The following is a 26,248-nucleotide window of genomic DNA, read 5'->3' as shown; positions in this document are numbered from 1 at the left end:
GAGGCCCATGGGACAAGCCCACCTAAAAGCAACAGGTCCCTCTAGCCTGTCCACATGGGCAGGGAGGTCCCTGCTGGATACTCTCAGCGAGACAGACAGGAAGGAGCTGCCTTTCTTCTTCAAGGGAAATGGAGCAGGTTGGCCCACCCGCCCAGCCCTCAGCAGGCCTGTACCTCGGTGGGGATGTTGGGGACTGAGCCAGTAAAGCCATTCTCAGCAATGGTGCTGTGGGAGCTGTTGGGAGAGCTGGGACCGGAGCCTGGCGCGCTGTTACACACGGACGACACTACGGGAGAACTGGCTGTCACTGGGACATGCTCAGAGTCACCTTCCCCACCCCCCACTCCCAGGACCTCAGAACAGAAACGAGACAGAAGCCCTTACCCCCAGGCCCAGCGCCGGTGATCTCAACAGCTCTCTTCTTAAAGGTGCTAATGACTGTTCCGTCCTTGCGACGCAAGAGGGGACTACTTCTCCGCTCAGCCACCTTCTGCTTTAGCCTCGAACGCACTTTCAAGTTGGGTTCAGAGGCTGGGGAGAAGGGAGTCAGGGCTCAGATGCACCCACACGAATAGGTACACACCCACCCGTAGCCCGGCCCCACCACATTCCCCACCCACCTCCAAGGAGCCATATTCTAGAAAGCCAGGCTGGCCACTACACACCTGTTTTGCGGAGGGGGAAGTCATCGCGGCTGTCATAGGGCCCAAGCAAAGGCAGTTTGTAGGAGGGAGGTGTCCCAGGGGGGCCACTCTGGGGAGGGGAACTCTGGTCCAAAGAAGCATGGTGGGCTCCCCTGGGGGATGTGGGGTGGGGATGGAAACAGACCTAGGTTACTACCCAGCCAACGGGGCCTCCCACCCGGCAAGCACCGTTAGGAAATGCCCAGTGCGTCAAGGGATTAAGAAATGGATCCTGGGGAGGGAAGAAAGGAAAAAAGCCAGGGGTGGGAGTTTCATCCCTAAGAGAGACTGCAGGGCCCAACTGTGGATTCTGGCCAGGAGACCCCCTGCCATCCTGCAGCCAGGCAAGCCCCTGAGCAGGGCAGCTCTGTGTCCCACGCCTGCCAAGGGCCATTACCAGCATTTGGGATGCTGTGGGAGGGAATGGTTGAGGCCGCCTGGCGTGGGCTCCTTTGACTTCGACAGGAGGAATTCCTGGAGCCTCAGCTTCACCTCAGTGCTGGCGATGGCACCTGCAGGACAGGGCACGGTTGACCCGGGTGCTTGGCGCCCAGACCCCTGGGCTGGGGGACGGTGCGGGAGGCCCCAGGCCTTACTCTCTTTGCTCTTCTCCTTGTTTCGCAGGATGAGCAGCTGCTGCTCCAGCCGCTGCTTCTCCAGCTCTTCCTGCCGCTGCTGCTCCCGCTGCCGCTGCTGCTCCAGCTCCTGCTGCCTCTTGGCCGCCAGCATCTCCTGCTGCTGCTGCAGGGGTGCGGTGGGGGCAGGGGGGAGGGAAGAACCCAGGGTGAGCCAGGTCCGGGCGGGGGTCGGAGGTCTGGGCAGTCCCCCCGCGCCCCCCTCGCTCACCTTGAGGTGCTTCTGCAGCTGGACCTCATGCTGCCTTGTCAGGTGGTCATGCTGTTTCTGGAACTCAGCGAACAGGAGCTGCTTCTGCAGCTGCTGCTGCTGCTTGAGCGCCAGGAGCTCCTGCTGCAGCTGCTGCTCCCTCAGTGCCGGGTCCACAGGGCCTGCCAGAGCCCCCCGCAGCTCCGCGGGGCTGGGGCTGCCTCCTCCCCCACCCCCCATGGAGCTGGGCATGGCTCCGGGCAGCACCGGCTTCACCTCCACTGTGGGGACAAGAGACGGGCGTCAGGGAGTCCAAGGGCAACACCGTGACACCTGGGCAGCCATGTTGGGGCCCCAGAAAGCCACCAGCCAGGACTGCCGGACCCAGGAGGTAAGTTCTGGGAGGGGGACAGTAAAATCCCTCTGCTCCGCAGAACCACGTTCTGTCTTAGCTGAAGTCAAAGACATGAACTTCAATAAGAAAACATGCACAAAGGGTGCCTGGGTGGCTCAGTGGGTTAAAGCCTCTGCCATCAGCTCAGGTCATGATCCCAGGGTCCTGGGATGGAGCCCTGCATCGGGCTCTCTGCTCAGCAGGGAGCCTGCTTCCCCCTCTCTCTCTGCCCGCCTCTCTGCCTACTTGTGATCTCTGTCAAATAAATAAATAAAATCTTTAAAAAAAAAAAGAAAGAAAAGAAAAGAACACATGCACAAGCTGGGACGCCAGGGTAGCTCCGTCAGTTAAGCGTCCACCTCTTGGTTTTGGCTCAAATCAGGATCTCAGGATCCTGAAATTGAGCCCCACGACGGGCTCTGCACTCAGGGCGGGGCGGGGGTGGGGGGAGTCTGCTTCTCCCTCTCTCCCTCTCCCACTTCAAACTCACTCTCTCTCTAAAATAAACCATTCAATCTTTGAAACAAAAAGAAAAGAAAAAAAAAAAAAAACAGAAAATATGCTTAAGCATGAAGCACAGTCTCTGGGAAACTGAGTCCTCAACACGTGATACTGTCATTGACGGTTAACGCCACGGGGCATTTTACAGGAACTCCTTTACGGAGGAGGAACCTGAGCTTTAGGAAGGTTGAAGTACATGACCAAAAACACACCGCCAGGTGACCGATGAACTGAATGTGAATCCAAACCCTATGCTTGCACCCACTGTCCTTCCCAGGCCTCCTCCCCGCCTTTCAACATCACACATTCCCTGCTGAGAAGCCTATACTGGAAGAGAAACTGAAGCTGAGGATGGTTCTAGAACTCAGGGGGCTGGTAGCCAGGGCCCTTAGTAAACCCAGGAGAGACCTGTGGGGACCCTCTGGACACCCCTACCCTTGCCTCTCCCCTTCTCTGTCCCACACCCAACTGGGGCAGATGGGGCCCAAAGAAGAGGCTGTGAGACTGGGGGTGGGGGGTGGGAGCAGGAGGCCTCAGGAAAAGGGGGTGCAGGGCTGCACCAAACTGGGGACAGGAGGGGGCTGGGAGTCAGACTCTGCTTCCTTTGCTGGATTATCTCCTTTCAACAGTTTTATTGTAATTACCCTGAAAATGCCGCTATATATAGAGTGAGCCAAACAGCAGCTGTGCCTGGGGGGAGGGGGAATGAGAGAATGGGCGGGCGGTGCAGGGAGGAGGTGGGAGGAGGAGACAGGAAAGGAAAGGGAATCAGACAGGAAGAAGGGTAACAGCGTGGGGTGGGGGGGGGCGACGGAGGCTGGAGCTCAGGCAGAGATCTCAGAACTCCAGTCTCACAGAGAACCAGCTGGGAAGGGAAAGGGGTAGAGGGGCCAGCTGGGTCCCAAGACCTTAGGTCCAGGCCCCCATGTGGACAATGGGTCCCTGGGCAAATGTTCCAAGGGGCTCATGGGAAGCATGGGTTTCGACTTCTTGATCCTCGTACACTGTCCTCTGGTCACTCAATGTCACTCCCCACCACTGCCCTGCGGTTGTCAGGGTAACTGGGCAAACACCACACCAGCAGGGAGCCCTAAGCCCAGCCCAAACTCCACAGAGCCTCCACAGAGCCTCTGGCAGGAAGGGGAAGACAGGCTACCCACTGCCTGGGAAGGAGGAAGTTGAGAGAGGCAGGGCCAACCCACCTTGTTTCTCTTCCATTTCTTTCTCCAAAGAAAGCCCTCACTTTTCTCACTCCAGCCCAGGGAGGCCACAGGGAGCTGGGAAGACCTTCCTGTGGCAAGGCAGCCCACTCCAGCCTGGGCCTGGAGAAGGAAGGACCCCAACATGCTGGTGGCTACCAGTGTGCCTCCTGCCCTCGTGAGCAGACCTCTCTGCCCAGGCTCCCATCCCTGACCTTCACTGGGAGTGGAGAGGGAGTTGGGAGGGGACAAAGGGCCGAGCTAAGAGAGGTTTCCACACCCTGCACAGTCTGTGGGTTTGGATCTCTCCAGTGACACTGAATGAGTGTCACCCAGGCAGGGGCCAGGCCTGCTGAAGGTTCGGGCCCTGCTATGACCCTCATGCCTGAACACGGCCTCTGGGACCGGCTGGGGGAAGGTAAAGCCTGAGCAGAATAGCTCAGTCCCCGCCCGCCTGTTCTCCTCCCAGCACTGCTAGGCACGTTCCTCTGTGGTTTGCCCGCCAGCCACACTGACGACTCTGTGGCCACGAGGCCTGAGCCACATCTGCAGGAGTGGCCAGATGTGGCCAGGAGGGCAGGGCTACATACAAAGACACAGACACACTCACTCACTTTCCCTCCCAGCCCACGTCCTCCCCCGGCACCAGGAGGAAGGGCCCTTGGAAAGGCCCTAACACGGGGCTTTTCTGGAGGTGGCCGACCCCATCCGTGTGCAAAGCATGGTGACAGCAAGGACCCAGCGGCCAGCCTCAGGTCTCCCCAGCCCTGGAAGTGCTCAGCAAAGCCCCAAGCTGGCTGGAGAGTTATCTATTCCTCGGCATGGCTTGGCCTGTGGCACTCGGACGGCTCAGCCAAGAGGAGGACAGGCTTCAACCTGCTGCTCCCAGCAGGGCTGGGACTGTAGGAGCTGGATGCCTGCCAGCCTGCCTGCCTGGGGAAGGGCAGGGGTCCAAGCGCTCCTGGCTCCCAGCAGATAACCCGGCTCGGGATGCAACTACCGCCAACAGGGCTGGCTTCCCTTGCAGGAGCCCCGCGGAGAGGGCACGGGCTCGGGCTCAGGGACCCTCCTCCCGGAATGGCAGGGAGGCTAGGCCCCAGCTGTAGTGGGAGCCACAGCCCCATGGCTCTGCAGATGGCAGGACAGGCCGTGGGCTCTACCACACCAGCCTCGTTCCCATGCAAGCAGAAAGCACAGCCGACGAAGGAATTCGAGTCCACAGGTGCTGTGGTGGCCAGGACAGAACACAGCAGCCCAGGGCCTACCCGCTCACAGCCCAGCTCTAAGGGATGATGGCTGAGCGGCTGGAGTCCAGGAAAGGGTGGGGGGGAGGCACAGAGACTCCTGAATGAAGGCTGCTGGACACAAAACCTACAGCCTGGCTGGCCTTGCACCCCCTGGAGGATCTGTGCCCTCTGCCAGCTGGGCGTGAGCCGAGCAGGTGGCCGTGGTTACCATTAGAACCAAGCACCTAGAAGGTGAAATGGGTGTGTCAAGACAGGAGGAGGCTCTCGACCGCCTCCTGGTGGACCAAGACAGTGGGAGGATTTCTGACAACGGAAGAAAGCAGGCTGAGGGGCACTGCTCCCTAAGAGGAAAGGCCAGGAACTCCGGCTAGCAGAGAGATCCCTGAAAGGCCAGGAGAGGGGTCGGTAAGAGGGCAAGGCCCCAGGGCCCCCATGCCTCCCTCAGACAGAGAGCTGTAGAGAATATAGAGGAAGTCAGATGGCCAACACAGTCACCTCCTAGAGAGGGAAGATGCAACAAGGGTCCAGGTCTACCCTCCTCCAGACTCTGCTCCTGCGGGACTCTGACCCTTCCTCCTGGGAACAGCGGCCTTAGGAGAACGTGCCAATATCATCCCATCCTCCGGCCTTCTGCAAAACTGACTCACGCTGCCTCCACGGAGAAGCCCCAGCCGAGGTAGGTTGAGTGGGCAGGGCGGTGTATTTCTGGAGTGGCCTCACGCATACCAGGCTCTGCCTGCGAGGGGGTGCCCTACCCAGTGTCATGGGCCCACCTGGGTGGTGCCAAAACCTTAGTGAGGATGCTTGCCCCCCCCCCCCGACCTCTCCATGAGCCCCACCAGCCCAGGGGGGGCTCCCGCCACAGAGTCTTTAGGCAGCATGCCCAGGGATAGAAAGGCTGGCTCCTAGATGGAGACAAGGCAGGTGCTGGCGGGACAACCTCTGGGACACCCACCAGCACAGCCTTAGACTAAAAAGAGTGTCCAGATAAAGGGACGCAGCCCCCAAGCAGGTAGGAGCTCTGGGATGTAAGCAGCAGATTTTAGCAACAGCTTTAGGAACAAGAGTTCAAAATAAAAAACACATCTGGCTGCCGGAGGGCAAGGCCAAGCCTTCGCCTTGCTCAGAACATACCTGTAAGCCATGCCCCAGCTCGGAGCCCTCGAGTGTTGAAATCACCAGTGTCAGAATCCCTATGACCCAAACCCTGGCAACAGGGAAACTGGTGCCTTCTGACCCACCCCTGGAGAAGCCCGAGATGAAAGGGCCAGCCCAGTGTGTAGACCTGCCCCACAGGCCAAAACAGCTTAACGCTTGGCTCTTTAAAGACCCTGCTCCCTGGAGCCACCAGCCACAGAGGGCTACGGCAGAAGGAAGGGACCCAGGGTACGCAGAGTAAGAGCCAGGGGTGCACTGAGCTATTTGGAAAGTCTACAAAGGAAAAAAAAAAACAACAACAACAAAAAAAACAAGGCCTCTGCAGATGAGACCTGGGTCAAAGGAACTACCCTGCTGAAAAGGGGAGAGGATGAAAAAGGCCTTTATGATCACCTGCCTCGGGCCCCTCTGTGCACAGACGAAGAAACCAAACCTCTTAGGCCACTGTGCAGAAGATCCCGGCTATGCAGTAGGGACTCACGCCCTCTGAACACTTACCTAAGAGCCTGACTCCACTGCAGGGCAACCCAGGCCCTCTGCACCAGCCAGCCCATGGAACTGGGCCCTCTGGAGAGCAGCATGCTGCCAGCCCACCCAGAAGGCAGCGCCTTCCCCTGGCACCTGAGCCCCGAGGAGCTCCCTCCGCAGGCTGGGCGGTCCCCAGCTTCCTTCAATGTCCAACGCCCTCGTTCTGTCCCTCTGGAGAATGGGAAAAGGAACTTGTCCCTTCCTTGGCCTTGAGGGATCTTGGAAGGAGGCAGGGAACAGCATCTCTCACTCCTCCCCATGACGCTGATGACCCCTCCCCACCAAGGACGGTTTCCCATGATCTATTTCTGGGCTCTTACGTGACTAGGGAGCCCGATTTAGGCTCAACAGGTTCTACCACAATTCAGACAGTATTTCCCCATGCGCAAGCTGGGGAGGACTCTCACCTAGCAATTTTCGCAGTTCCTCACGTAACGCAAGCTCACACACACCACGTGATGGTTAAGAGCCACGGCCCTGGAGTAAGAGAACGCCCGGGTACAGGTCAGGCTTCGCTACTTCCTAGCGCAAGGCCCTGAGCCCCTCTCTGTGCTCCGGGCGGGCATCTGTGTAACGGGAGTAAAACCAGCACCTTCCTCCCAGAGCTCTTAGGCTCAGGAAAGGACTCCCAGGGGAGCCTGGCCCCAGGCCCAGGAAGATCTCAGGGGTAGCTGGTCAGGGCGATTACTAATGGTTTCTGCTATCTGTGTGTGTCCCAGAACCCTCTGGCAGTCTGGACCACTTCTCAGAATGTTTCTCAAGTTCTGGAAAGAAAATACTTAGAACTCAGGGCACCTGGGGGGCTCAACTGGTTGGGCATCTGCCTTTGGCTTGGGTCATGACCTCCGGCTCCTGGGATCGAGCCCCCACATTGGGCTCCCTGCTCAGCAGTGAGTTTGCTTGACCCTTTCCCACTCCCTCTGCCCCTCCTCCCACTTGTATGCCCCCCCAAAATAAATAAAATCTTAAAAAAAAAAAAAAAACTTAGAACTACTCCAAGCCAGAGGGAGGCCTTAGCTCTCTGGTTTCAGATCGCTTCAAGGTCGCTCTGTGGTCCTGATCAAAGCCCGGCCTGCGTGCCCCACACAACACACCCTGGGGTGGCCAGCAGCTAGATCCCTGCGCTCGAGCAGGGATCTCTGGGAACAGCCTACCCCTGACCACAGCATATCCAGGCTGTCTGTCCTGCCTCGCTACATCCCAGAAGGGCTGCCCCGTCCTCTGCGGCACAGCCCACAGGCCGCGGCCTCCCTCGGGTCCCTTAGAAGCATTATTTAGCACAGATGCACACAAGTGTGGCTCCCTGCCCTCAGGGCCCCAACCCCAAGTGGTCAGAAAGTCTTCTCTGGTCCTCCAGCCTCCCTGTGCCAGCTTGCTCTCCAGTACCATCCCACATCTTCCTGGGCCCCTCTTCCTGAAAGGCAGAAGCAAAGTGCAATTGACTTCAGAGGCTCTTAGAACGTCTGTGCGGGAAGGGCCTGCTGATCAGCAACTCAGCTTCCCAAACCAACAGAGGCCAGGGGGGCCACAATGAAAGAGGTTTGTCCCTGGGGCGCCTGGGTGGCTCAGTGGGTTAAAGCCTCTGCCTTCGGTTCAGGTCATGATCTCAGGGTCCTGGGATCGGGCCCCACATCGGGCTCTCTGCTCAGCTGGGAGCCTGCTTCCCCTTCTCTCTCTGCCTGCCTCTCTGCCTACTTGTGATCTCTCTCTCTGTCAAATAAGTAAATAAAATCTTAAAAAAAAGAAAGAAAGAGGTTTGTCCACATCATCTCGAAAGGAGGCAGAGGACTTAGGGCTTCCACAGGGTCTTCTCTCTAATAGCCTCCCAATAAAAAACAACAACAACAACAACAAAAAACAAACAGAAAAACCACCAGGAGAAACCATGATGGCTGCTCCCGCATTTAATGAGAGATGAAGAGACGAGCCAAACTCTGCATTAAGGATGCAGGGATCTAGAGAGGGCATCCATTAGGGCGCCAACACACCAGGGCCCAGGAGCGCAGGGGAGAAGGGGGCTGGGTGGTTTGAACCCCCAGAAACCTTGAGGCAGACGACGTGTCTGAAGGACCTCAAGCCAGCAGGTGTGTGGAGGCCTGCTGGAAGGCATGAAGCGTCTCGCTGAGGAAGAGAGAGTTACTCACTGACCTCGGCTGCTATCTGGAGGAGAAATGGACTCACTTCTCCCAGCCCAGACATTTCCAGGGAACATTGGGGCGCCCGGTTAGAGGCAGCTAAAAGGCACGCTACCCATTCAAAGGCTGTAGCTGTTGGTGGGACTGTCCACTCCACACTTGGGGTGGATAGTAGGGGCCCCAGGGCAGGGGCTCTGCTTCCACTCCCCAAGTGCAACTCAGCCCTGAGCCTCCAGCAGGGCACCCTGCCCACCTGGTCACCTGGCCACTTGCCATAATCCGCCCCCCAGCTGGGGTTTAGACACCTGCGGCCCAGCGTCTCAAGACATCCTCCCTCCGCAGGCCGCCAGGCTGCTGGGGGCTGGGTGTGCCTCTGACGGGGGCGGCAGCCTTCCTCCTTCCGCGGTCCACCCTGCTCCAAGGAGCCCCAGAGCCTGCCCAGACCTTCTAGGGCTGCAGGTGACATGCACTGGTAGGCTGCGAGGCCCCATGACCATGTCCGCCCGACTTCTGTCCACACAGCCCTTACCCCCAGCACGGTCTGAGTCCACTCGCATCAGAGTCATTGGACATATGTCCAAAATGCTGGCTCCTGGGCTGCCCTACAGAATCCGCACCCGTCAGGGGATGGGGGGGCCAGGCTTGGAGCTCTGCACTTTAATACAGAAATTCAGTATATGTAAAATCAGTAATTCTGATGCAACTGAAAGTTTGAGAACTTTCTTTCTCATGGTGTCCCCGGGCAGGCGGGCTGCACTCACTTCTGCTGCCGACCTGACAGCTGTTACAGCTGTGTGTGTGGACACAGTTAATCTGATTTCCTGTCTGGCAGCTGTACAGCAGGGAAGGGACAGCTGAGGGTCTCAAACACAAGAAGAGTGGATGGGGGCAGGGGAGCTGGTGTGATCAGGATGGAGTGTTCAACTTCGCATCCAAGGCTCCTTCTCCCCTGAAATCCCTGCAGGGAGGGACAGTGCTCACCAAGGGGTCCCCATTGTTCACAGAAAACAAAGTCTCCTCTCTGAGAGCTCAGGAGCCCCCCCACCCACACACACACAGAGCCACACTGGTCTCTATTCCTGAGATGCTTACACTCAGGAGGCACTAAGACAGGTCATGCAGACTGTATACTACACAAGGGCACCCAACCCAAGGGGCCAGTCAGGACTGAAATTGAGCCCACACCTCAAGGGCAAAGCCACCTGCTCTCGCATGAAGATGTACCCCCTCCCCAGAAGAAGGGCCACCTTTCAAAAACGTACACAAAGGAACAATTGTGTGGACCTGAATCTGAATCCCAGCTGTCACTTACCCTGTGACCTTGGGCAAGTTCCTTAACCTCTCTGATCCTTCTCAGTTGTACAATATGGCTAATAAAACCTTCCTAAAAGAGACAAGGTAAGGAAAGCCCCTGATACGCTCGTGGCTTAGGACATTATTAGTTCCCTTCCCACCTGAGCCTCGCCCTTCCTACTTTGCCCACACCCCTCCACCTACACGCCCACACACCCAGCCAAGCTTGGAACGGCCCCAAGAACATGAGCAAGAGTATCCAAGGGGAAACCCAATACCGAACCCAAACGCCATGGCACTTCCCAGCATTCACAGCCTCCTTTCCTGGCACAAGCAGGACTCACACCCTCCCTCACTGGGGAAAGGAGACTCCTCTTCCATGTCTGCTCCTAAAATCTTGCACGATGCCCCTATCAGCGCTGCCCAGTCCGGGCCACAGGGGAGTCCAGGGCCCATAGAAAACACGGGCTCCCCCAGCACTGTGTCCTGGGGAATCCCTCCCACACAGGAGCTCAAGCCCCAAGGCTCCCCAAGCCGCAACAAGGCCTGAATGATGGGGGTGCCCACTGCGTGGTGGGCTGTTGCAGAAAAGTCTGGCAGAGATCCCATCCGTCAAGGAAGATCCCTATGGGGCTAGAAGAAAGCGGTGCCTGGTTCCCCTCTTCAAGCAGGGACGCCACAGAGCGCCCTGCAGCCCCCGTGGGCTCCCCGCTGCCAAGGCTCTGGCTCACCCACTGGGGCAACTCAGCACATCTGTCTGCTCACCAGATGGCCAAGGCCCAGAGTAGAACCCAGGAATCCTGACCTCAGCCCTGGACACCAGCCCCTTCAAAGCAACCTTCATTTATTTATCCATGCGCCAGGCACTGTGCTACACAACGGCCGTGCACAGACAGCAACAGACAGCTCAGGGAGCAAAGGATGGCCCAAAAACAGAGTTCCAAAGACCTGCTGGTGAAGCAGCCAGCCACCCTAGAAAGCCCTGTTCCCCAGCCTCTCCGGCCAGGGAGAGCGGGCGACACATACTGCCCAAGAAGCGTTCCTGGACACCTACTTTTTTAGCCATAGGCTTCGGCCTCCTGTTTGGAGACTGATCAAGAGATAGGGAGAGGAGGCGGGCGGGGGCGGGGTGGGGGTGGGGAACACCGGGCTGCCTGGGCCCTCATGGCCGTGTTTATCCGGGGTGGATTTTTTTTTAACCCAAAGGTTAAAGCGTTTCTATTTGAAACATCTATTTACATTCCAGAGTCCAAAAAAAAAAAAAAAAAAAAAAAACACAAGGCAGCCGAGCTCCAGGCCTATATCTGTCCCCAGCCGCGTCACAAACACAGCATCAGAGCTGCGCAGGGGGAACATTCTTAGCCCTCTCCCGGAGCCGCTGAGGTGACTCACACCTCCCTCCTGCCGGCATGGACCACACCGCTGATCAGAAAGCTAGGCAGTGCGTGCGTGCGCGCGTGTGTGTGTGTGTGTGTGTGTGTGTGTGTGTGGTGGGGGGACACAGGGATCTGGAGAGAGGGCTGGCCCAGAGGAGGTCTATGCAGGGAAAGGCAGCCTTAGGGAAGGGACAAGAACAGCAGGGCTCCAGCCTGTGAGGGTTTTGGGGTCTAACTTGAAAGAAGATAAGAGAACATGCTGAGGAGGCAACTTCAGACCAACTGCCAGCCGCTGCTGGGAGGCAAGGGACAGCAGGAGAAAAGGGCAGGATGTGTGGACCGAAATGTGCACGATGGGGGAGAGCTGCCCGTCAAGTCCTCTGCCCTCCGGGGAACCAGCTCTCTGAGGCTTCCAGGCAGGGGTCCACAGGCACTTAGAGCTTAGAACTGAGAGCTGCTAACTCCACCAGACCAGGGCTAGAGCTCTGGGTTTACATTTCCTCCCAGGTGATGGTGTCGGTCTCCCGCATGGCCGGCCCCCAAGGTTAGGCCCCCATCCCAGGGGCCTGTGTGGGCACCCTGTAGGGCTGGCTCCTAAGGTTAGGCCCCTACCCTAGGAGACTCTGTGGTCATCACTGCCCAGGCAGAGGGCAGGCCTTATTCCAAGGATTTTCCAAAACTTCCCAAAACATCTGTCCTCTGACGCATCTTAGTCCAGCTGCAACATTATCCCTGGACGGCTTAGAGCCAATCACAGGCACCTGCGGAGACACACAGTTCCCACCTCCCAATTCAAAGCTTGGGACCCCCACCCACGTATCCAGAGGCCAAGACTCCCAGTACACAGGCACACAGACACCCACACCCAAGTGCCAAGCCACTGCCAGGAGGGGCCAAGCGGGCAAGGGTCCAGCAGGCCCCTCCCTAAAAGAAGCATCTCGCGGTGCCGGCCCAGTGGGAAGGCTGTGCCAGAACGGCCTGATGCTGCCAACAGGTTCCTGGGAGGGAGGGAGGGAGTGGCCCAGCTCTGGGGGACCCCACCCCCAGCCAAGAGCCAAAAATGTCCTTGCTGAGAAGGTGGCAGGACCAGGGGGTCCTCAAGCCCAAATGAACTGGAGTAACACTCCTTCGCCATCACGAGATGGAATGAAACCAAGGCCTGAGGGACAGAGAGATGAGGAAGCTAAGGGAGCCAGGACCCCCAACATGCCACCTGCCAGCCTCTACCTAACCCTACCTAACCTACCTAACCCTGCATCACATCTGATTCCCTGGGAACTCCTGACTGGGAGACTTGCAGAAGCCACATGCTCCCCAAGAACCCAGCCAGAGGAGCTGGGGTCGCCTTTAGTCTTGTGGACCCTCGGCTACAGCTTATTCCCTTGCCCGGACCTGGGGAGCAGGCCCCTGGGAGGCAGGTCACTGACCCACTTCCTCCCCTCCAACCACAGTGCCAACTAGGCCAGGATCCTCCAGCGATCCATGGCCCCCAGCAGCTTATGCCGACCCTGCCAGAGACCAGAGAGACTCGCAAATGCAGCACAGTGTGGCTGGAGGGTACGGCAGGGAAGGCAGGGCTGGGCCGGGGAGAGCCACGGAGCCCACCTCAGGAAGCCCAGCTCCCCCGACCGCCCATCTTCTCAGCAAAGCCCTCCACAAAGATCCAGGCAGGACCCCAGCTGGGTGATGCTTAGAGCCAGACGCTTGCCTCCTGGACAAAGATGCGTGACGGCAGAGGGCAGGCGGGGACACCGAGGCACTCACCTGCCACAGGGATGCCGTGTAGAGGGGTCCGAGGCAGGATTTCCAAGGCTGGTTCCCGGCCTGACATCCCATCTGCTGAGAAACAGGATTCCGTCTCATAGATGGTCTGCAGCATCTCCACGAGCCCCTGAGCTTTGGGCACCAGCAGCATGCCAGGGAAGGGGCCGCCGGAGGCGGGAGGGGGCCGCTGGAGGCGGGAGTCAGCCAAAGGGGAAGGTGGTCGGGCGGGGCCCTCACTGCTCAGGGGCTCCCCCAGGCCACTGCCGCTGGGACCCGGGCAATGGGGAGGCGCCTCATCCGGCCTGGGCGCTCCGGGCAGCAGGAGGAGCCTGGAGGCCCCAGAGCTACAGGCCCGGCTCTCCGCTAGAGGGGCATCAGACCTCGGGCCTTGCCCAGCTCCCAGGAGCCGGGCTATATGGCTGAGCACTCAGGGGACAGGAAGGGGAGCTCAGCAGGCAGGCGGGCTCTCTGTGTTCCCTCCCAGCCCTGGGTGACAGCTCTGGGCCTGGCTCCCTGCTCCTCCTTCCCGAATGAGCCGCCGGCAGCTGGCAGGAGACTGAAATAGCAGTTGGGGGAGGGCCCTGTCTATAAATAGGTGGAGCATGCTCAGGGAGCCGCCGGCCGGCTGCCAGGAGCCCAGGAGCCCGGGCTGGCGGAGGCCCCAGGGGGGGAGGCGCGTTCCACCCCAGGAGGAAGCGCCAGGCAGGGGGATGGGGGCCAGGGGAGGGCCCGCACTCAGGGCCAAGGCCACAGAGCCGGGTGGCCGGAGGCTGGGCCGGGGAAGGGCATAGGCCAGAGTACCCATGTGTCTGGGACCGGCTCGGGCGCTATTCTTGGCGGGCGAGGGGCCGGAGACCCAAACGCCAGATTCAATCTCCACATTCCCTCTCGCCATCAGAGCAGGTAAAGAAACCAGAAGGGTCTGGGAGAGGGTGGCAGACAGGGCCACTTGCCCTACCCTTACATCTTCCCTGGAGCCCTCCTACCAGCCAGATGGGAATTGATTTCTGTCCTCCCTCAAGAGCTGGAGGGTACCTCCCCACCCACTCAGACAGAAGGGAGACCCCTGGGCAGCAGCTGAATGGCAGCTCCCTCCTACCCCTACCCCTGGAAGGGTGTCACTTCCAGGGGCTGCACAGCTGCCATCCAGGGAGCAGAGGCAGCCTTCCCGGATAGGCCTTGGCCCTCACCATGGAAGGGGACCGGGGAGCACCTGCCCACTGTGGGAGCACACACAGCTCCTCCCTGGCAACGTACCAGGGGCGACGCTAGCAACAGCACATACGTCACCTCGTTTACTCAGCACGATGACCTCAGGAGATAGGTGCAGGTGGGGAAACTGAGGCAGAGAGATGCAGTCACTCACTCTAGGTCATACAGCTGCTTAAATGGTAAGGCCGGGATGTCTGAGGCTCCAGTCTGAGTGCTAACCACCACAGCCCACTGCCTCCTACACAAAGGAACACATGAAGCAGCCCCAGGGTTTCCATGAACAGGTACGAAGACCCCCAGCACCCCAGGAGACACAGGCATGAGGCTGGAGCCCCTCTAAGAACTTAGGAAGCTGATAAAAGCCAGCCCTTCCCTCCCAGCTCCAGCCCTGGCACAGCAGCCCATGCTCCTGGGGCCCTGATGGGACCTCGGGTTAGGGACCCACAAGGACTGGTGATGCCCGCCTACCCTGCCCACTGCTGGCTCGTCCCTCCTCCTCAGGTTGTGCCTCCCACTGGTACAGAGATCCCACTTGGCCCCCTGACCTCACTGGAGCCTTTTAATAGCCTGGTTATTCCTGGGTCTGGGTCCCCCTCCCCCCTTCCTGATGTCAGAGTTGCTATTTTAGAGCCCCCTCCTGGCCCCTCCTTGCCCCTGACTCCAGGCATGGAGCCAGGGACACCTGTCCTCTCCCTGGACTGGATGACCTCACCCTTCTGTCGGGAGCCCTGGAGGAGCTGGCCAACCAAGGACAGAGTAGCCATGGCGCCCGCGGCCCATCTTCCCAGCCGGCTCCAGCCAGGCAGAGAGGACGACGGCAAAGGCGCAGGTGAGGGGAGCACGGCGACAAGGGAGGTGGCGGAAGTGGACTTTCCCAGGCCCTGGACTAGCCGATATTCTATGGTAAGATATACACTGAGGTGGGGGATGGGAAACAGGACCTGAACAAAGATCCAGAGCCTCAGCTTCTCTGCCACGGTAGACTCTAGAAAAATGGTGATGGAGCAGAGCTCCCCGTGGGGGTTTGGAGTTGAGAGACACCCCAGGGGTAGGCCTGGGGACCTCATTCATAACCTTCCGCTCCAACCTCATCCTGGCCGACCAGACTCTCTGAAGAGGAAGAGAAGGGAAGACCAAGGTCCCCCCAATGGGGTGATGGGCAGCAGACTCAAGACAGCCCCAGAAGGCCGGAGGCAGCAGCCCCTCCCAGCTCAGGACTCCACCCACCCACGCTGGGAGCAACCAGAAGGGCTGGCTAGCCCTGTCCCGGCTCTCTCTGCCTGCCCCAGGCACATGAGAGTATGGTAGGGGAGCCCTGTTCTGGAGGAGAAGTCATCAGTTACAGTGACTGAAAAGCGGGCCCCCCCCCGCCGAACCCGGAGCAGCCAAAAACCCAAGGGAAAAGAACTCCCTGCTAAGGGAAGACAGGAGCACCCAGGGGATTGGGCACCCAGAGGTGGTCAGAGCCTGGGGCTCAGGGCAGGTCCCAGCACTGTCAGGACTTCCGGTAACAGCACGAGGTGGGAAGCAAAGTGCCAGACAGCCAGATAATCCTCCAGGGGAATTAGAGACAAGACTGGGGTGGGGACAAGTGTCTTCTTTTCCTCTGAGATTCAAGTGATACAAGGTCCTCTTAATGTCTAACCTCAATCCTTCCTGCTTTATAGCCTCTCTCTCTGCGGTTCATTCATCTTCTCCGTCCCAAGCCACCCAGCTCTCCCAAGGGTCATCCCACAAATCTTCCAGAGCACCCACCAAGCACAGGGTGCGTGGGCTCCACTGGGAGCGAGCACCACCCCCTCCAGGCCACAATGACCTCATTCCCTTCCTAGAGGCTGGCCTCGGGCCTCCTAACCCTCTAAAGGTAGAGGAGGGGAAGAGCCCAAAGCTGGCTTCTTGAGCTCTTCTAGACTCCCATTTCCTGGGTACAAAAGGTTGGGGGAAGGCCCTGACCTAACAGAAGAAAGCAAGTCTTCTTCGTGCCCATTGCAAATCCAAGGGCTGGCTCAGGTGCGCCCTGGGTAGAGCAGGGGGTGCCGGCTGTCCCAGGGCCCCGGAGCCATCAGGCCTGCCTGCCCTCCAGTTTTCTCCTGCCCTTGGAGGCCCATCATGCTGGAGCCCGTTGGCACCGCCCAGGAGCTGCCAGGTGCCAGGTTCTGTGCCAGGTGCTGGCTGAACCCTGTCGTCTGAAACCCAGTCCCGGAAAAACGTGAACACCTACTTTGGCCTCTTTCACATCCCCTTAGGGCTGACCCTGCCTCTGACTATCCCATCTGAGTCTTTGATGGGACTTTCGACTGATGAAGCGGGAAGAGGAGGGCGGAGCAGATCCCAATCTGCAGGGAGCACAGGTGCACCAGGGGGCACCTAAGCAGAGATGGGATGCCAGGAGTCCACTTCCCAGACCCCCTGGCCCACGCCCGCACTGACCCACTTTCTCCTCCTCAGGGCTGGCTGCCTGCCATCCCCAGGGGCTCGGAGGCAGAGCCTGAGCCTGAGGCTGGGAGGCAGGACGCCGAGGTTCCTGGCTCCACCCCACACCCATGCCCCAGTTTCTCTGGTCACCCAGAGGGGGCAGCCACTTTCTCTCCCTCCTTCCTGGGAAAGGGAAGGAGAGAAAGTGTGGAGCGTGCTGGGAGGTGCTGGGCAGGCCGGTGTTGTCATGAAGCTTGTCTCCCCTCCCACACTGGGGCTACGGAACCTGGCCACCGCCTCCTGGGGCCCTGTCGCCAGCCAAACTGGATCCCACAGGGGCCCTTGCTCTTGCCCTCCTTCCTGGGCAATGGCACAGAGGACAGGGCAGAGATCAGAGCAGGCCTAGCTCCCAGGGCCCAGGGCCCACGCCAGCTCCTCCAGTCTAAGCCCCGACAGGGGGCAGGTTCTGTCTGTCCTTCAATCCCACGAAGGGGAGCAGAAATTACCAGTTCCAGAAAAAGAAAGAAAGCCTCCCTCCTTGAGCCCCCTTTGGCCTGAGGAGAAGCCAGACACCGGGGAGCAGCCTCCTCAGGGAAGCAGAGGCAGCCCCATCAATGGCCTCCGCCTGTACTCCCAAGACTGCAAAAGAGGCAAATCAGGTCAAATGCTGGCGTGCAGCCCAGCCCAGAGGTAAGTCAGTCAGCTCCCACTCCCTGGGGAGGAGGGGGGAGCCCCAGAAGTACACTTCCCTCCCCGCCTGCCGCCCCTCACCCGGGACCTGCTCTCTCACTGACTCGTTTGCTAGGGGGGCAGGGATGGACCATCTTCTATTTTTCTTCTGTTTCCCCGCAGGCTGAGCTCCAGGTTGGGCGTGTTGGGGATACTCAGGCACTTGCCAGCCGGAAAGCTCCCACACTGAGAGAACTGGAGAGAGCCAGGGAAGGACGCTGTTCTGTGGCCTGAGGTTAGGGGAGCGAGTCTCAGGGATGCAGGAGAGGGCACGTGGCGAGGTGGTCCTGGCCAGGGCAGCCAGGTCCTGGGGACGACCCTTTCTCATCGCTCCCACCTCTCCCCCAACCCCAGGGCCCCGTGCTCTTCCTGGGGCTCCTGTCAGCGTATCCATAGTGAAGTCAAAACCCATCTGCCCGGCTATGGTTTCATCTTCCTTCTGTGGTGTCCAAAGGCACATGGACCGCAGGCTGGTGCCAGGTGCCGGGCACCGGCAGCCCCACCCCAGATGCCACTCTGAGCTCTGGGAATAGCAAGTGCTGGGCCCCTCAAAAAGGAGAGCTGTGTGGAGCCTCCCCGGCCCAGAGCAGCTTTCCCTCCACAAGGAGAGGCAGCCCCAGAGCCCCAGGGAAACTGGACGGGAAGAGCCTCCGGGGTTTGCCCCCAAGCAAGGATCCCAGCCCCCAGGCCTCTCTGCGGGCCTAAAATGCAGTTCCCGCTATCTGGCCCCCTCCTCCTCGCCCTCCTTCCCAAACACGAGAAGACAGCATCTCCCCCTGCTGGGGGGAGCTGGAAAGCCAGCCAGGAGGTGAGACCAGCTCTATCTATAAGCCCCACTGTTGGGGGGCGCAGGCTCCTGAGCCACAGGTGGACCCCCCCCTTCCATCTACCACCATACTCTCACCAGCCCTGGCCAAAGTGGCTGCAAGAGGAACTTGGAGCACCAGCATCTGGAAAGGCAACCCAGTGGCCTCATCTAGCCAAGGTAGATTGTCGTAGCCTTTCACTGTTCAGGGAATAAAATCCCAAAGCTGGGAAATGTCCTTCCCAAGCCATCATCAGATGCCTCTGGGCAGTTTCTGTTCCCTTAGCCCACGGTCTGACCCAGGCTCAGTGTAAATGTAAGTGGCCCTAGATAGATCAGCACAGAAGCTTAGAGGAAACAAGCCACTGGTGTCCAGGAGAGGGGCCAGGGACTGGGGAGAACCCACCAAGCCTTTCCCTTCCCTTGGCCAGCCCAGCCTCAGAGGAGGGAGAAGGAGGTCAGAGCTTGACCACCCATCCCCCCCAGCCCTGGAGTCCCCCAGCACCTCTCCGTGTCTAACTCCTAGCCACAGCCCCTCCAGGTTGAATGAAGGCAAGGACAGAGGCGGGGTGGGGGGGAACTGCACACACCGCAGGAGGGGGTTCCCTGGGCAAAGCTGACCTGGGGAGTCTTGAGGGCCCAGCCCTCACCAGCTGACATGCTATGCTACCTGCAGCCGTGTCCTGAGGATGTCATGCCGGAGAGACAAAGGGGAGGGGGCATAACCTTGACCAAAACAAATGGCAAGAAGCCAAACAATCTCACCAACTCCCAGCTCCCTGAGTCTACTGGAACTTCCAGGAGCCTTGTCAGGACCTCTGCCACATCAGGTCCCCCCAAGAGAGAGCATCAGGTCCAGCAAACTGCTGAGAAGCAATGAGATGGGAGGCAGCCTGGATTCGCACCCCCCATCCCTGCCGATGCCACTTCCATCCTGCAAATGGGTTTCCATCTCCAGGTCCTAGTTCTCTTATCCCTAAAAGAAAGGGAAATATTCCTCTACCCCTCCGGAAAGAGACGTGGGGGTTTAGGCTGGGCCGTGGGGGGTTGAAGCGCAACAAGACAGACTCTGGCCCTCTAAGACTGTGCAGAAGGAGACAGCCAGGGAGAGAAGGCAGTTATTACCCTGACCACACTGACCCATGACCCTCCTGGGAAACTCCTGAGGGTCCAGCTCAGGCCACTTGGACACATCCTCACGGGCATACACCCAGACCCACCCATACATAAAGCCGCCTGGAGTCCCACCCATGGACTATTTCTGGCAGCACGAGGCAGCCTCCTAGGAACAGAGGGGAACAGGACATCACAGAGTCAAAGTCCCCAGATCCAAGTCTGGGGACCCCAGTCCGGTGCCCAAGAAGAGAAGGAGTAGTCCACCCAGATTCAAAGGAGAGAGCCAAGACTCCTCCATCAACGTGACATCGCACCCCCCCATCCCAGTACCACACACCCCAGCAAAGGCCGAGGCCAAAGGCCCTGCAAACCCTCCCCTAAGAAAAAAGCATGGAACGGAGAGAAACTCCACCGGGATAAGAAGCACCACAAAAAGGAAGCTGCATTCAGCTATTGTAGGAAACCTTCCAACATCATCCCCGGCTGGCCCAGAGACATTCAGGGACACATATCCCCTCTCAGGCCTGCCTGTAGTGGCAAACGGGGCCGGGCAGAACCGGAACAGCAGGCCCCCGCGACGAGACGGCAGGCATGGGGACCGAATTGGACCCGTGTCCTCCCAGGGCCAGGCTGGACTGTCAGCCCATGTTTCCAGCTCTATTCCTCAGGTCAGTCACTTCAGGTTTGCCTCGTTCCTTTTCTGGAAATGCTTCTCCAGTCCTGACCCCCTCGTTCCCTCACAGCTCAGACCCCGATGGTCAGCTGGCCTGGGCTAGAAACTCACCCAGCCCCCTGAAGCCAAAACCACCCCAGGGTGCCCTTCTCTGGCCTCCCAGCTCTTACCCGACTCGGTGGGAGAGTTCATGCCGGCTCTGGGCCCACAGGAAGCTGGCGTTGGGGGCTGGGATGGGAAGGGGTGGAGCTGCGGTGATGTCAAGAGAGACAGACGATAACAGACAGACGGACGGGACAGGAGCCCGGGGCTGCTGGCCTCTACTGCCCATCAGAGGCCATCCTTCGGGGTGAGGCAGTCAGGCACTCAGAACGGCATCCCTAGGGAGAGATGGAGCAGGATTAGAGGTCCCCAGCTCGGGAATCTGAAAGAGTTGAAGGAGACCTCAGGGCTTGTTGGGTTACACTTGGGGAAGAGAAGAGGGACACCTGTCCCAGGCTGGGGGGCAGCGGAAAGCAGCAGCACTGGCCAGACCCTGGCTTCTTCTCTTAACTCTGAGGCTGCCAGCACTCAAGGAAAGGGAAATGGCTACAGGAGCCACACCCAAAATCCTTTTCAGGTGACAGTGTCCACTGCCAGGTGGGAAGACCTTACAGACCCTCTTGGGTGCCTGACATGGGACTGGGTGTCCACGAAAGGAGAATAGCGCAGGGAGATTTGAACTCTTGTCTGTGGCAGTGGGAAGATGCGGGGCTGGAGTCCCAGGAAGAAGGTAAGGGAGACACTACTCTCCCAGCCCCAGCTGCCTGGGTGGGGACCCTCAGGCAGAGTGCCACTTTCTCCTTCCTCCCTAAGCCCCATGCCACCCAGCTCAGGAATTGTGATAGGCTTCTGTCTTGGTTTCCCCCATTCAACATCGAGTGCAGGGAGGAAGGTAACTGCCTCTCTTCTACCCATAACCCATGCCATTTCCAGGAATTTGGAAAGGCAGAGACACGCAGCCCACATCCAGCACTCCCCGGACTGGGGTCCAGGGCCCAAGCCCAGGGCTTTGCATGTGTCGGGAAGACAGTGCCCTGTGCAAGGAGGTCTGAACACCAGCCTTGGCTTTACCTGCCAAGCCATGGGTCATCCAGGCTGAGACCACCCAGAATAAAGGACACCTTTTCCCAGTTTGTACAAAGGTGTCAACGGTGTATCTGCCCAGACCAGTACAGTAGTGGGGGATATCCCAGTATTACAGGACCGTGAGTTTGCCAACCTGTCCCACTCCTCCAGCTCCTCGCCTCTCTCTGGCCCCATGGTTAGCCTTCCAGCCTCAGACGCTATGCCTGAACCCACCTGGGCCCATCCCTGGACGGCCCGTCCACCACCCCAGACATGACCTCATTCATTCTCTTCCAGATGAAGGGAGGCCCTCCAAAACCCAGTGATAAAGTGAGGTAGCAGGAGTGATCCAGTGAGGCTGAAAGGAGACGTGTAAGCCCAGACTCCGCTCCCCCAGCTGGGGAGGGGCAATCAGCTCTCCCCCCCACCCCCAAAAGCCCCACCTCCCGGCGGGATTCACTATTGTTAAGCCTTGCATTCTCATCAAGGATTCCCAGGAGTGCGGTCCATTGGGAGCCAGTAGCTAGGGAGTCAGGCATGGCTGGGACACAGGCACACACACACACACACACACACACACACACACGTGTGTGCGCATGTGCGGAAGACCAAGCCTTCCTAGGCCAGCTGCCCTCTGCTTTCACCCACAAGGCTGGGCCTCTGTAGCAGAGAAAGGCGCACTCAGATAGGCAGTTAGGAGGAGGCAGAGAAGGGGCTGAATTGCTCCCCGGCAGGCACAGGTATGGGGCAAGGAAAAAAGAGGCTGCGCGGGGCTCAGGCCAAGCTCAGGAATGTGGCAGGTGGGGCTGTCGGTGCCCTGGCAGGGCCCGCGTGGGCAGGCGGCTCAGCCCGTGCCCACCCCAGGGCTGGCGCCCATTCCTGCTCACACCCTTTCCCGTGGGCTGGGGAACACACGTTCAGAAATTCCCACGATTCCCAGCAGCCTTAGTGGCCCAGCCCATCTCCTTAGTGAAAGGCGCCTCCACAGCAGGGCGCTGAGAAGGGGCAGAGTCTCAATGGTACAAAAATGGAAGTTAACATCAACTCTGACCGCCCCCTCCATCATCTTCACCACCCCCCACAGAGAGGAGGAAGGGAGGGGCTCCTAGAACTCCATTTGGCTCGGGATTCAATTAGGCCATGCTCCTCCCCGCTCTGTAGGACACAGCAGGACCCCTGGGCCCCATTGGCCCCACAGCACAGGGTGTCTCCCAACACCTCTATCAGGCCTCCTGAATGAACAGGGGCCTCTCTGGGAGACAAAACAGAGTTCACTGCCTGATCAGGACAGGTACAGATTCTTGTCTGGGGCGGGGCATGAAGGGGGAAAAGGACAGGGGGATGGTTAAACCTGGTTATCTGGTGCCTACTCTGCTGCAAAAATTTCGCTGTTGCCTACAATTATAGGAGGGTCTCAGTGGCACTCAGGGGCCAAGGGCCGTGTCACTGCTGGATGACAGCACACGTAGATGCCAAACCATTGAGCAGCCTGGCTTCCATGACTCCTAAGCAGGCAGACCCCCCAGAGCCCAGTCCCCATCCCATCAGCTCTTGTGGCCAGACCTCCAGATACGATGGCACGGAATGAAGGAAACAGGGTACATCTCCTCCTACAAGCTCATGGCTAGACACGGGGTGGGGGCAGGGCAACCCCCCCCACCCCCACCCCATTCATGAGTAATAAAAACTCTGGCAGAAAGTGGGAGGAGAAGGGCAGACAAGTAAGGGAGACATGCAGCAGCCTAAGGACCCAAAGGCCACAAGTTCACAGCGCTGCCCCGCAGGTATCTGTCCCTGAAAAACTCCCTCAGCATTCCTGGGGAGTCAGATGTCCCTCCAAGGGCCTCTCTGGAACCTGGACTCCAGCACCACCAGGCAGCTTTCTCCCCAGCCCTGAGCACTGCAGCCTGGGGTCCCCTCCCCAGGTCACAGATGGCCTGGGGAGCCATCTGAACCAAACCCTGGGAACTGAGATTGCCCAGAATCGGAGATCTGTTACAAAGACCTCATCAGAGAGGTGCAAACCCACACATCCCATCCCAAGGCACAAAAGACCTCTCATCTCAACCCCTCCTGCCTGGGACCAGAACAGATCACTTTCCCAGCCCTAGAGCTTCCACCACCTGGTACCTCCCCCAGGCGGGGCCACCAGTAGCCCAGGATTATCAGAGCCAGGAGGGGGTGCTGACTTGGATGTCCAGGCCCCAAACTAAGGGAATGGGGAGAGAACAGGAAAGGAAAAAAGGCACCAGGCTGACAAATTCATTTTTGCAATCGGCCCATTTCTGTTTGTCTGCTCAGACGCAGCTCCAGGCATCTGCACAAGCCAGATGGAGGAGGCTGCTATTTCTAGAAAAAAAAGGGGAGGGGGGAATGAGAGGGGAGGGAGGGAGGAGGTGGAGGCAGAGGGCAAAGACCGGGTCTGTTTGCCCTAAAACCTCAGGCAGACCCATACCCCCTCCCCAGCACTACCAGACAGGGTCCCCATTCAAAAAAGGGCTGGGGCGGGGGCTGGGGTGAGGTGGGGTAGGGGAAAAGAAAGGCAGAGAAAGTTTAATTAGCCAAAGTCGACTACAATAGGCCCCCTCATGGGCTGCATCAGGTTTTCATTCATGAGCAAGCGACAGTGCTCCAAAAATGCCAAGAACCGCCCCCCCTCGCAGTCTCCCCCCCCCCCCCCCGCCCCAGGAGTGCGTCCTCTAGCAGGCTGGCTGAGCCCGATTCTGTGTTCCAGACATCCCTCCTCAAAGGGATGTGAGTAGGAAGAATTAATTATTAAAGAGCAGCTGGTACTTCGGCACCGACTGCACTCCCCCCAAGCTCCGAAAGCTGATCCTCCTCCCCCTTATGGAGAAACACAAACTATACCCCCCACCCCCATCCCCAGGCCCCATTTCCAAACACTGGGCTAGGATGCCACCCCTAGGGAAGGAAAAGCAAACCTTTGTTTCTGCAGCTACTTGGAGTGGGTGGGGCATGTGATACCCCCACACACACCCCCATTACTCGGCCCAGCTACTCCCGAGGATATACTGGGGAGGAAGGGAAGGCTGGCACAGGGAAAACATGTCCTCCAGCCTTGCCCCCAAGTAACTTGCACCTGGTACGTGTCTCTCTGATCCCGGGCACGCATACCAGACAGAGTGGGGATACTGGGGGCCCACCCCTCTAACTCAGAAAGACCCCTACCTGCCCTGTCAAAACAGGTCAGATTTAACTCCAAGGGGAGACACAGCAAAGAGAGGATTCAAAAGGGGCAGGGGCAAACTACAATTGTCCAAGCTTTGTGTTTAGGAGGGAGAGGAAGGAAAGAAGACTGGAATGAAGAAGGGAGCAGCCCCCAACATGGCTCACCCACCAACCCAGCCCAGCCCAGCCTCTCAACTTACCCCCCTCATCTCAGGGACCCTGGTGCCTGGAACTCGGATCAAGAACCCTCTCTACCTCTGTCCTCTGAACCCAAACCGGCCCAGGGCAGGACCCAGCCCCCCCCCCCCCCCCCCCCTCCAGTCCTGCAGGGCAGTCCAGTCAGGAGCACCTCTGGCCAAGACTCCTGGATCTCCCAACCTCTGCCTTCTTTTGTTCCTCCCATCTGGCACCTTCCTCCCCTCCCAGGTGACCCCAATCATCACCATCATCACCCCCAATCACCAAAACGAATTCCAGGTCCCAGAAGCACAGTGGTCACCGTCAGGAGTGGTGGGTCTCTTGAGCACCCCCTCAAAAGTAACTGCAGCTGCCACCCTTCCTCTTGGGGACACAGGTCGTTTCAGAAGGCCAACAGTGGGGGCATCAGGTGGTCACCTCTTCCCCCAAATGGGGCACCCCCACCTTCCCCACTTCTCCCTCCCCCCCAACAACCAGACTCCCAAATTAATTACTTATCGCCCAGCCAGCGTTCATCACCCCCTCTCCCGCTCCCGCCCCACCCCCCACCCCCCACCCCCCACCCCCCGCCACAGAGAAGGGCGGGGTAGGGAAGCAGCCTCCTTCAAGTTGAAAGGCACTAGCAGTGTCCCTGCCTTTATGAGACACGGACCCAGGATTAAAAATGGGGGGCATCCACCTCAGACAGGAAGGAGGGGAGCTTTCACCTCTCCCTAGCTCCAGGGTGTCAGACAGAGAAGAGGGCGGGAGCAAACGCAATAACGCCTCACCGGGGAAGGGGTGAGAATAATGGGAAAGAGAAGTAAGGTGGGCCCGCAGGCCCCCTCCTCAGAAGTCAAGGACACAAAATCAAGGATGCGTTCTTAGGTCTGGGTGGAAGCGCTGTGGGGTGGGCAGCGCCCCTCACCTCAGAGTACCAAGAAAGGAGTGTCCAGCGAAGAGGGGTCTGCACAGAATCCGGGTACAGGGCTCAGATCGCTCTGCAACGCACCACGCGCGGCCCGGGAAGGGGCAAATCAGGCAGACCCCGCCTGGCTCCGGGCCGTTTGAGGGTGCGGGTCGCGGGAAGGCGGGCCCCTCCCTCACCTGCAGGGAACGCGCCCCTGCACGGGAGGGGCGTGGAGGGGCGCGCGCAATACTCCGAGGCCCGGCTCCCGGGCTGGCGATGCTCTCGGGGGGCGCCGGCTGGCACCGGGCGCCGGGAGGAAGCAAGGGGGGCGCGGGCGCGCGCGCGCGCGGGGAGCCCGCGGGCAGCGACGGCAGGAGGAGGGGGCGCCGCCTCGCGTCGCGGGGACCCGGGGGAGATGGGATCTGGGCCGGTGCGGCGCGCTCACCCCCTGCGGCTCGAGCTCCGGCTTCGCGGGCGGCGGCGGCAGCAGCGGCGGCGGCAGCAGCGGCAGCGCCTCCTCGACGGCTCCTCCATCTTTGCGGCGGCTCCTCCGGCTCCGCTCGCCGCCGCCACCAACAACAACATTCGGAGACGTCACTCCCGTCACGTGACCCGACCCAGAGCTAAAAATAGACCCAGACCCCCCCCCCCGCCCCTTTCCCCGCCCGCCCCAGCTTCAGCTACCACCAACTCCTCCCCTCCCTCTCGGCCCTCCCCGCCGGGCGGGGCCAGCAGCGCCACCGTGACAGCTTCTTAAAGGGCCGGCACTCATCGAAGGGCAGGGCTGGGGAGGGGGTGGAAGGCCAGAGGTC

The 26,248-nt window shown here is 59.5% G+C and overlaps 1 protein-coding gene across 12 annotated transcripts in view; it reads right to left on the bottom strand.

Annotated features, from left to right (window-relative positions):
- The window catches only part of HDAC5 (histone deacetylase 5), a 36,752-nt gene extending 10,723 nt beyond the window's left edge, over positions 1–26,029 (bottom strand). For 2 of the 12 annotated variants that reach the window (XM_032849069.1, XM_032849071.1), the window contains exons 1-9: positions 25,882–26,024; positions 20,224–20,433; positions 13,104–13,178; positions 1,530–1,789; positions 1,280–1,424; positions 1,081–1,195; positions 666–796; positions 385–531; positions 174–301 (exon numbers count right to left, since the gene is read on the bottom strand). In XM_032849069.1, the coding sequence (XP_032704960.1) occupies positions 174–301; positions 385–531; positions 666–796; positions 1,081–1,195; positions 1,280–1,424; positions 1,530–1,789; positions 13,104–13,178; positions 20,224–20,245 (1,023 nt within the window). In that variant the 5' untranslated portion in view covers positions 20,246–20,433; positions 25,882–26,024. Of the gene's footprint in view, positions 1–173; positions 302–384; positions 532–665; positions 797–1,080; positions 1,196–1,279; positions 1,425–1,529; positions 1,790–6,942; positions 7,013–9,982; positions 10,055–13,103; positions 13,656–14,393; positions 14,554–20,223; positions 20,434–25,881 lie in introns of those variants that run through there. The other 10 variants (XM_032849076.1, XR_004381583.1, XM_032849073.1 and 7 more) reach the window with 10 other exon arrangements.
- Positions 26,030–26,248: the final 219 nt, after the last annotated feature.

Source organism: Lontra canadensis, unplaced genomic scaffold (assembly GCF_010015895.1).
Source record: "Lontra canadensis isolate GAN:19392208 unplaced genomic scaffold, GSC_riverotter_1.0 scaffold218, whole genome shotgun sequence".
Lineage (NCBI taxonomy): Eukaryota > Metazoa > Chordata > Mammalia > Carnivora > Mustelidae > Lontra > Lontra canadensis.
The sequence above is the reverse complement of the archived record's forward strand: the minus strand, read 5'-3'. Positions and strand labels throughout refer to the sequence as shown.